Source organism: Uloborus diversus, chromosome 2 (genome assembly GCF_026930045.1).
Source record: "Uloborus diversus isolate 005 chromosome 2, Udiv.v.3.1, whole genome shotgun sequence".
Taxonomy (NCBI): domain Eukaryota; kingdom Metazoa; phylum Arthropoda; class Arachnida; order Araneae; family Uloboridae; genus Uloborus; species Uloborus diversus.
In genome coordinates this window covers 149834062-149845777 of record NC_072732.1, presented here as the reverse complement: position 1 = coordinate 149845777, position 11716 = coordinate 149834062, and the positions used below count along the sequence as shown (strand labels likewise).

Sequence of the window (11716 nt, the reverse complement as noted above, 5' to 3'; positions counted from 1 at the left end):
GTGAGACTTTTCAGATGTCCACCGGCGAGGCGAGACAGAAGGGTGTTAGTCTGCCTATCACAGGGAAGGGCAAGAGATTGTCCTGGCCTTTTACCTTTGTACCAATTGTGAGATGGAGGTATTAACCATTTTTTTTTATTATTGGCTTTTTGCTTGGAGAACAGTTCGAGATAGGTGAGCTCCGAGGTGAAAAGTGTTGGATGGGCAAGACTCTCTTTGGCAAGAGTATCATCGACATGGGAAGGGATCCATGAAACTGAACCGTAAATGCTCTCTTCATTAAAAACTTTAGGGGATATTTCGATAATTCATAATGCACTCAAAAAAACAAAATAACTTTTCTGTCTCAGAAAGGACAGTTTAAGTACTTCTGTAGTTTTCAATTATTCCAAGAAAATTACACCACAAGCGAAGAAAAGTGTAGTCAAGTCATGTAGGGAATTTCTTATTATCTAGCCTTCAATCATAAGTTTGAGTGCTGAAACATGCATATTTTTTCTAATGGGAAAAGTTTGGTTTGAAATGGCTTGAGCCGCAGTTATCTTTGTTGGTGTCATTTTCTTGGAATAACTGAAAGCTACATGAATACTGAAACTGTCCTTTCTGACCGAATAGTTATTTCATCCTTTTGAGTGCATTACAAAAAGTGCTTTTTTCTTTTCTTTTTTTTTTAATTCTGTTATTTTATTCTTTTTAGTGTAAATGTATTTCAGAAATAGAATAATGTGTTACCATCACGGAACTTCACCTTTTTTTGTTTCGTATAAATGCTCCATACTAAAAGAAAAAGAAAAAAACTATATATGTACATAGAGCTTTAAGCAATTGGCATTAAAAGTTAATTCTTGTTCCTATCTAGGATTTATTTGTGCGCTAATTTAAGTAGAACCATTTAAATATTAAAGATCTCCCAAGTTAATTTATGTTTACCAACATACATGTTACTCGTGATAAAGATCCTAATACGTCTCTTTACTTAGCTCCGTTATCGATTATAGGCATAGATAAGGATAAAAATCCTACGTGAGCAATGATAGTGAATAAATTTTATGCTTGCTCCAGAGAAGCCTTTATTCAAAATTTTCATTATGATTACTATTGATATTACTGTTGTAAGGCAACGAATTTGTGAAATAATGGGTTTTATATTTAATCATTTAATGGGGAAGTTACATGAAATTTATTGTTTTCCATCCTAACCAAAATAGTAATTTTATTTTACGATTTTAATTCTTCAGCTTTAAGTTGTACCTTAAGATTATGTAAATCATTTAGTGAAATCCTGAAGTCTCTAAGTGATCTAGTTGCTGAGATATAAGCAAAAGCAGGCCTCAGATTTTTTCTTGGCAAACATGCCAAGCATAATAAAAGTGCTTAAAAAAGCCATCAATGAAAAAACTTACACCTTAGTTTCTACTATTTGCAGAGCGTTAAAATTGTTAGTTAAAATTAAAACGTATCTTCGTTGCGTACGCCTCAAACTTTTCCTTTTAAAGTTTAAATGTATTTTGATAGCTGTTAAAACCTTACAATCACAAACTTTCAATACAATCTGCAAGAAATTCTGAAGCTGTATAGGGATTTAAATGTATATGATGCGTAGATAAATTATTTTATACTTTTTAGCATGGATATGGTATCTTAAAACTTTTTTTTGACTTCATTAATTATTTAATAATCAGCTTCAGCTACCCCAAATATAGCTTCAGTTTCAAGTTTTGATTTTACACTTGTATTGACCGGCTTTAGTGGTCTGATAGAACGAGAGGGCTCCCGCTCCTTTATCACCCGCTTACACCAGAAACCAAAGGAGGGTGCAGAGCCTGAAAAGTTGAGGACTCCTGGTTCAGACAACCCTGGCATTGAGGGTCCCTCTAGTCAAAAAATATTTTCGGCAAATGAGAATTTTTTGACGTGATTTAATGAACTTTTCGGAGCAAATTCAAATTAAGTCAAACAAAATTAAATGTCCTTTTGCCTGGTAAAATAAGGAACCAATTAAGTAAAACGCGCCCTAAACAAAATTGAAATTTTAAGTAAAATTTGAATTAGTTTACCGGCGAAACAAAACAACTCATCAGCAAAGTCAAACCACAATCAGTTACTTGAACGACGCACAAACAGTGCTTTGCTGCACTTTAATTGTTGGAAGAATGAAATGACATGCAGGTGCAGATCTAGTAGGAATCAAAACAACCCTTAAGGACTTGACATTGCTGATCTGAATTTTCATTAAATTGATGTCACAATTACATTAAAGGTATGTGTAATGAGAAAAAAAAGACTCTTTTTTAATTGCAGGAAATAAGAGGAAAGATAAATCAGACAAATTAATTTTCACAGGTAAAAATCGACAATTTCAAATAGTTGTTCCAATTTTTTATATTTTTAAGAAAGCCTTATTTTATATTCAGTACTTTAAAAATAATTTCAAGCATGGAATTAATTTTTTTAGCTGAAAATAAGAATCAGTTTCTAGAACATTATCGACCTCAGGCCTTTAAAATTTTTACATATTTATGGCTCAGTATACTTTTATTTTGCATCTGAGTCTTTGTCAGACGAAGAAGGCCATATTTTATCTTTCAGTTTTCCCGCTAAATCTGCCGCTTTTTGTCCAATGCCACTAGCAGCTTCCTTGGCGTCTTCTTCTGCTTCTGCTGCTTTTTCTTTTGCTTCATCAACTTTTTTTTCCAAACTTTGCTTTGCTGCTCCCGCTTTCTCTTTTGCTTCTTCTTTACCAACTTCAACCTTTTCTTTTGCAGCATCTTTTGCTTCACTTGCCTTCTTTTCCAAATTTTGCTTCGCAGCATCCGCTTTCTCTTTTGCCTCTTTCCCCGTTTCTTCAACTGTTCCTTTTACATTTTCTGATATTTCTTTTGATTTTTCCTCTACCTTCTTCTTCGCTTCTTCAGCCTTCTCTTGCAAGTTGTCCATTCTAAGTGTAATGAAAAAAAAATACAGTTAATGTTTTACAATTGCTGATTGCAAGTTTAGGAAGATTCATGGCTGACAAGATTACATAACTACTACTCTACTTGTGCATTCTAAAAATGAGTACTCATATAGTCCGACAGCGAACAAATGACTCTTGTCATTCATTTGAGAAAACGGGTCCATTCCTTAAAATAGGTGGCGAAGGAAGAAAGGACAGGTGCCATATTTTGGAATTTAACAACATTTTATATATATATATATATATATATATATATATATATATATATATATATATATGTATGTATATATATATATATATATATATATATATATATATATATATATATATATATATATATATATATATATATATATATATATATATATATATATATATATATATATACTAGTATACTAGCAAAAATACCCGGCGTTGCCTGGGTCAGTAATAATTTATTAGGAAAAATCGTTACTTGCTTTTGTTTTCTGTTTTAAGTGAAAGAGTTTAAAACACATCTTTTTGACGTGATTAAAAATCGAGTTTCTTCCTTACCCATAAAACTAAAATAGCAATAAGTATAAAGAACAAAGTAGTATTGATTTAGAAACAAAAGCACTATATTTAAGCATATACAAATTTAAAAAACATGAAATTAATCTTCTCATGTTTAAAAAGATTAATCTGTTGGTACTTTTTTTTTTAACATGGAGTCTAAAACTTTCTCTGTATGGCTAATGAAGTACGAAGTGATTAAAAAAAAGTAGCTGCGTAATCCCCTTATACTTGCTTTAGTTATTTCGGAAAATTTTAATCATTGTGGCTCTTGGTGCGATTTTACCGAATTTGCGAAAGTCGTTTCGGGGTACCTTCGATGATGCTCCCCCATTCTTTCCTTACTTTGTAAAACGATATGATATTAATTTTCGTTACAGAGATATCGTCGCCAGATGCTGAGATATTTTTGGTCACCATAAAATGGCGCTAAACAGTTTCATCCGAAATGTTGCCAAAATAAGTAATAAAATTTGGTGATTGTTTGAAATTGTGCAAAAAGGAAAATTAATGGAAGTTTTTGTGCTGTTTATGAATGTGTCTAATTTAGTTGCTGGATTATTTAACACAGTAAAAAAAGTCTTTTGAAAATTCTTTGATTGGCGATATTTTGTTTACATGGTGAAAGCTGAGAAACATTATGACGTAGTCTTCGGCTTCAAAAACAGCAACGTTGAAAAAACTGCCAAATGCATCAGCTACGGAAATCTTTCTGCAAAAATTTTGGCGATCTGCTGGTTGTTTGGATAATGAGTAAGTGTTCAATCAGCAGAAATAATAATAAAAACCATTAATTACATTAAAGTTCCGTTTAAATGGAAAATCATCAGCCAAATCATGTATTATTTGCCAATCTTGTGCAAAAAATAATAATAATTTTTCCTAATATCCATGTTAGCCTGAGATTTAAATAGCTTAAAACAATGACCCCTTGTCCTGTTTTCAGTGCTAAACTTCAGCCCCGTAACATCTTTCATTTTAATAAATTTAAACAACTGAATCATGTCCCCTCGGTCTCTTCTTTGCTCAAGACTGTACATTTTTAACCTTCTAAGCCTGGAATCATAGTCTAAGTGAGAAAGTCCATTTATTAGCCTTGTAGCTCGCCTTTGAACCCTTTCCAATACATTAATGTCTTTCTTAAGATAAGGAGACCAAAACTGAACAGCATACTATAAATGAGGTCTTACCAAACTTCTATATAAGGGCAGAAGAACTTTAGATTTGTTTGAAATAGATATATTGATAAACCCAAGCATCTTATTGGCTTTGTTACTAGCTATGCTGCACTGTTGACTAAACTTTAAATCTTGACCTATTAAGATGCCCAGATCAGTAACTTTTTCTGCCTGACTAATGACTGAACCTTGCAAATATTTCCATGCCCTAAATATAGCACTTGACATTTCCCAACATTAACAGCCATACCCCATTTATCAGCCCACTCCGTAATATGATCTAGATCATTGGTTCCCAACCTTTTTTGGCCCATCGCCCCTTTCGGAAGTTAAATTACACCTATCGCCCCCCACGTTCTTCCCTTAAAAACACAAATTAGATAGCGCTGATTTTAGTGAAGATTAATGTTACTGTACGCCTAATTTTAGTTTAAAGCTTCGAAAAGTGCATGATAAAGCAATAATTAGCTTAAAAACTGAATTTTTTTATTCTTAATCCCTCCCCCCCCCCAAAAAAAAGAAAAAACGTAATTTGAAGTGCTTTAATTACCCAACGTCATTTACATACTTAGCAAAAATAAGAATACTACATTTTTCAGTTACATGCTTTTTTTTTAAATTGAAATCCGGAAAAAATTGAAAATTTTATCTGTTAAGATTTGTTTTTTTTTAACCTTTTTAATGGCTGCCTTGTGCTTAATGGAACTCCGTTAAAGCTTTAATGTCTAGCTTTATATTAGTGAGATCTAATCTGAGGTCCCCTTTGAGGCAGATGTCCTATCTATTTCTTTGCTTCGTGAGAAGCTGCGCTACAGAACTAAATCCTCTTTCAACTAAATATGTTGAGGGGAATGAGAATAGGAGCTGTTCAACTTTTTTTCCAAAGTTGTGGGTAAGTACCCATAAGCTTCACCCGGGCAAGTTCGTAACCGTATTGCTTGAGTGTAATTTTTGATTCACAATCAAATTTCAAATCCATAAACTCTGTCTGCAAAGAGTTTTCCAGTTCATCCACATCTTCAAAACTAAATGGGTCTAAAATCCAGTCAGGAATTTGTAAGTTGATCAAATCTGCAAACCTTGATTCAATGTTCTTTTTTAACTGATCAAGATGATCAACAAAAATTAAATTATTAAATTTTTTTCTTCAGGAAGTTCATCATCCACGATTAAACTTTTTTTTAAGAGTCGGAAACGAATATTTGCCTTGTGGATTTCGAATTTGGCAATGAATACTGAAATTATGCTTTTGGCCTTGATGAGGTTCATCTTGTTTCCTTGAAGCTTAATGTTGACTTCGTTCATTTTTTCAAAAATATCTGTGAAATACTCAAGTTCGAATTTGCGCTGTTTTAAATTCTCACTTAAAGCAGGATCATGCAAGTCGAGAAACTCAGCTACAGAGTCGAATAATTCAAAGAAAGGGCGCAAACAGTTTCCTTTGGAAAGTCATCTCACAGACGTATGTTAAAGCAAGCGTTTGAATTTTTCATCATTTTCATGGCAAAGCTCTCGAAACAGGCGGTCATTGAAAGAATTAGCTTTGATCTCGTTAATACCAGTGATGACTAATTGTAAGGTTTCATATAAAACACCACTCAATTTTTTTGCAGCCAAGTGTTGACGATGAATGACACAATGGATGGTAATCACTTCTGGCACTTCTTTTTCAAGGTGTGCAAGAAATCCAATATGACGGATCGCCATGGCAGGGGTACCATTTGCTGCGCAAGCACTTACATTTGTCAATGAAATTTCTTTTTCTTCAAAATAATCCTTCACCACTTCTAAAATCGACGATCCCTTTGTATCAGTAATCAAAGTTCTTGCGAACAACATTTCCTCAGTTATCTCTTTCAGCTCATTAATAAACCTCATGTAAGCTAATAAAATAGCTCTGTTATCTGTCACAGTTGATTCATCAATCTGTAGCGCAAATTTACTTTGTTTGAAAACATTTATGAGTTTGCACTCAACGTCAGCAGCCATTTCATCTATTCTCCTGTGTTGTTACTCAGGAGGAGAGATTGATTTATCTTTTTACTAGAGCCCTCACCAAGCAAAATTTCAACTATTTTTTTGGCAGCCGGTAGAATAAGAGATTCGCCAATCGTATGAGGCTTACCACATTTTGCTATCAAAAGAGACACTTCGTAAAGAAGCAAGAACCCCTTTGTCAAGATCTGTTGCTTTGTCTTCAAAGTAATTCACCAACTTTGGCCGTTTATCCGCTTTTGTTTTGAGGTCTTGAAAATAACTAAGAGGTTTATTTACTTTGTTACCATGTGCTCTTGACCAATGCTCTTTCATTTGCGAGGGCTTCATCGCTTCATTGCTAGAAAATGTTTTATCGCACAAAAGACAATGTGGAAACTGCACATTTTGCGGTGACGTGACAAAACCAAATTTTAAATACTATGCTGAATACTGCCGGCACTTCTTTTTCGAATTCATATCGAACTTCCACATTGCGAAACATGCACAATTAAACAGAAATTCACTAAATTAAATCAAACAATAGAAACTACGTAAGGAGCTTTATGCGCTGATTGCAAGATTCTGAATGAGAACTGATAAGTAAATGCAAAAATCCATTCCTACACATATCTATACACTTTTCAAGCGTTAAATATATGCTGGCGCCAACGGTCATACAGTGCTTACAAGATCTTTTTTTTCTTCCTCGTGAAAACGGCAATAAAATAAAACATATTATTTTTCGCTTTTGGGATTTTTTTTATCCAAACAGATTTGATTGAGCTGTAAATCATACATGTCTTATTTTCTAGGAACAACTTTCTTTAATTTGACGTGCAATATGCTTGGTTCGGTATTACACAACATAAGTATTCTGAAAGATATATCTGAATTGTGTACCGATTTGTTTTTATAAATATAGTTTTTAAAAGGTCAAGAATTTCCCTTTACCTGGTATCCGAATACCGGTCGCCCCCTATCGCTCCCCAAAAATTTATCGCCCCCTAGAAGTGTTCGATCGCCCATTTGGGGGCGATCGCCCCCAGGTTGGGAATCACTGATCTAGATCCTCTTGCAGCTGATTTGCTTGTTTTTCATTTAACCTCCAGTTTTGAGAGAAATGAATTTTTAACGTATATTCACTGGTGTGCAAAAATTAAGGACGAGACGGTTTTTTCAATATAACTTTGTACAAAAGCTTTCCAAATCAGCACATTTAATACCGTAAGATCCCCAATATGTAAGGACATGTGTAATGTAAGCAACACTTACTAAAAGAGAAATCACAGGAATAAAAAGAAGCTTTATTGAAAAAGTAGCATGGAGCGCAATGCGACTAAAGGCCGAAACATCCCTGTGATGGGTGTCCAGCAAGAAACATCCGGTCTTTAGTAGGGGATACGATGATCTCCCCCGACTGCTAGGCAGGTTTCACAGCGTATGCCCATGCTGAGAATGAGGGTGTCAGCTACTGTGCGATGACATGGTGCATTGTCGTCCATGAAAAGGAACTGCGGACGGACCCATAGCGCCTCTAAAAAAACGCAAATATGGAAGAAGAATCTCGTTACAATAAACTGACGTTTATTGTAACGAGTTATTGTCCCGTTGAATGAACCTGCGTCGAAGATGTGAAGGTCTGTACAACTACCAAGCATGATGCCTCCCCAAACGAGAACACCGTGACCTCCATACCTGTCCCTTTCAATGATGTTCGAGGGATGATTGCGTCTTCCCCGCTCTCTCCAGATGAGTATGCGATGAGAATCGCTACTCAGATTGAATCTGCTCTCATCTGTAAAGAGTGCTCGTCCCCATTAATTGTCTCTCCAATTCCGGTGTTCCAGGCACCACAGAGAACGCCTTCTCCGATGGGCAGGCGTTAGAGGTACACACCGTATAGGGCGTCGTGCAAACAGACCACCACCGTGCAGTCTTCTGGCCACGGTAAAACGCGATATTGGTCGTCCAGTCGCCTGTGTCGTGTATCTAGCGATTTCTCCCGCTGTTTCTTCTGGCCTGTAAGACAATATACCGGTCATCTGGTGTGGTTCCTCGTGGACGACCACTACTGAACCCCCGGATAGCTGTTCCTGTAGTTTTAAATTGTCTCCAAAGTCGTGAAACAATGCTGTGAGCAATTCCGAACTCTGCAGCCACACTTGTCACACTGCGGCCTTCCTCCAACTTCCCAATGATTCGACCTCGGGTAAAAGCATCCAGATGTCGTCTAACAGATTGATTATTCGCCATTTCTCGCTGAGGCAGCAACTCGGTGTGATTTTAACTGCTATAAGGCGAGCAATCTCTTTGCCAGAAATACAGATCTTACACCGACAACATGCTTTATACTACTGAGACACTCCCCGATTACGTCTGCCTGCATATCTGCGCATGTGCTACCGTACATTACCTTACTTAATCTCCTGATTGGTCTTTCTGTCCGCTCTGCCTCTTCGTTCAGCTGATATGCTAATTTTTCGACTTCGTCCTTAATTTTTGCACACCAGTGTATATACTCCTAGTATACTTTCTTTATGTGGTTATTTAGACCTGAAAGATTTAACTTGTGGCAATAACTGCGTGGAGTTGGTGAAAAAGTGAAAATGACAAGCTTTGCATCCTTAATTGCAACCCTACTCGAGTCAATTTTTAATTGAAATTAATTATCGGAAGCGTTATTATCTTTGACCAATGGCTGCTGAAAGAAGTAAAACTAAGACCCACACACTTACGTTGGATGTGATGACGTAAACACAGCTCGGCCAGTTTAGGTTTAAAATTTCCCTTTAGTCCAACGAAAATCTATTTAGTCCATATTTCTTACTACTCTTATATATGCGAAAGTTTGTCTGTATGGATGTATGGATGTTTATTACTCTTTCACGCAAAAACTACTGAATGGATTTTGATGAAACTTTACAATAATATAGCTTATGCATCAGAATAACACATAGGGTAGTTTTCGTCCCGTTATGGGGGGCAATACCCCCTTAGGGGGCAATAAAACACAATTTTCGTATAAATTCACTAATATGGGGATGAAAAAATACTTGCACATATTAACATTATATGTCCATCGAAAGCTCTGATTTTTCAGCTGAAGATGGCACCTGTTCGAAATTTCTAAGTAGAATAAAAAACGAGTTATGAGCTTTTTAGTTCCATGTTCGAAGGCTTTTCTTAACTCAATATTTAGTGTATCATCTCAACTCCCTGTCCATAGGGACTATTGTTGTATTAATGACTACTGTCTGACCATTGATTGTATGGAATTGGCAAACATCCAGTTAATGCGACTCCATCTGAATGAGGGGGAAAATAAAAATTTTATGCACGTATTCCGCCCATTTGAACGAGACTCTGCTTAATTTAGAGGCTAACATACCTCTGCAAAATCTGACATCCCTGAAAACTAATAGATGCGTCCATTTCCGCGTGTAAACCGGATGTTTGCCTTTCCATTCAATCCGTGGTTAGACAGTATCTTTGCTTTTCATGACCGTTCAAGGCTTTTCTCAAGTCAAATCTTGAAGTAGGATTTTTGCACAAGATTGGAAAATAATACATGGATTTGGCTGATTATTTTTTATTTTAATGCAACTTTGAGGCAATTAATGGGTTATTTTATTTATTTGTATTGACTGGGTATTTAATCGATCAGCTGGAGCCAACTTTTTTTGTTCAATCATTTCAATAGCTAAGGCATTTGGCATTTTTTTCAACTGTCGCTGTTTTTGAAGCTAAAGACTATGCAATACTGTTTCTCGGTTTTCACCATGTAACCAAATATCGCTATTTCTTTAATATTTGTTTTTTTTTTAAATTTGTTAACACGTAAAATAATTCGCCAACTAAATTAAGCAAATCCATAAACAGCGCAAAAACTTCCATTACTTTGTCTTTGCACACAATTTTAAACAGTTGCCAAATTTTTACTGTTTATTGGAAACATTTCGGGTCGCATCATTTTATAATCACCAGAAGTATCTCTGTATTTGGCGTCGCTATCTCTTCGATGAAAATTTGTAACACACAGTTTTACAAAATAGGGAGGAGGAGCCTCATTTAAGGTATCCCAAATCGATTAATGCAAATATGATAACATTTTAAATCGCAGTAAGGAATTACGGGCAGCTACACTTCTTAAAAGTTTGTACTTCAATAGCAATATAGAAAAAGTTTTAGACTATGTTAAAAAAGAAAAAAAAAGATAAATCTTTTTAAACAAATGAAGTTTAATTTTATATTTTGGAAATTCCTCAAATTTGTATATGCTTAAATATCGTTTTTTCGTTTATAAAAGAGTACTGCTTTGTTCTTCATACTTATTGCCATTTTACTTTTATAGGTAAGGAAGAAGCTCTATTTTTAATCGCGTCAAAGAGGTATGTTTTGAGTTATTTCAGTTACAGCAGAGAATGAATAAAAGTAGCGATTGTTTCTCATAATTATTACAGACCCAGGCGACGCCGGTTATTTTTGCTACTTACAATTATCTGGCAACTAAATAAAGTTATGAAAAAGAGTCTGCCCTTACCCCCTGTTACCGTCGAAAAAAAATTTATTTTTCGCCAGAAACGGCCAAATACATGCAAAACATTTTCTTGATAGCATCTTCTGTTCGGAATTAAAAATCATATCTTATGAATATAGATTAACCAAACATTTTACGCAGTTTCATAAACTTGGCAAGTCTCTGCCGAATGTATGGTACTGTGGTCCTTTGGCGATAAATAATGAATTAGGATTTATTATTTTACATTTTAACATGGCTTTTAATTGCAAGAAATATAAAATTAAACTAAACAAAATGACATTTTTAAAACTTATTTGATAGGCAGAGTTATGATAACGTGTTCAGGACGAGTGTTCAAAAATTTCGGCGCTACAGCCATGACAAAAGTTGCATTAAAATGTAAAAATTCCGCCAAATTAATTTTGGTAAAAAGATCATTAAGTACTATGAAGAAGTTAAAATTAATCCGCCAAATTTGTGAAACAACACTCTTAAATGACATTAAAACTAATATTAAAACGTAAATTAATCCACCAAATCCATTTTTTATTT

General features: G+C 34.9%; 1 protein-coding gene across 1 annotated transcript; it reads right to left on the bottom strand.

Moving 5' to 3' along the window:
* Positions 1 to 2535: 2535 nt before the first annotated feature.
* LOC129216596 (uncharacterized) lies at positions 2536 to 2937 on the bottom strand. The gene has a single exon (XM_054850811.1). The coding sequence runs from the start codon at positions 2935 to 2937 to the stop codon at positions 2536 to 2538; it is 402 nt and encodes a 133-aa protein (XP_054706786.1).
* Positions 2938 to 11716: the final 8779 nt, after the last annotated feature.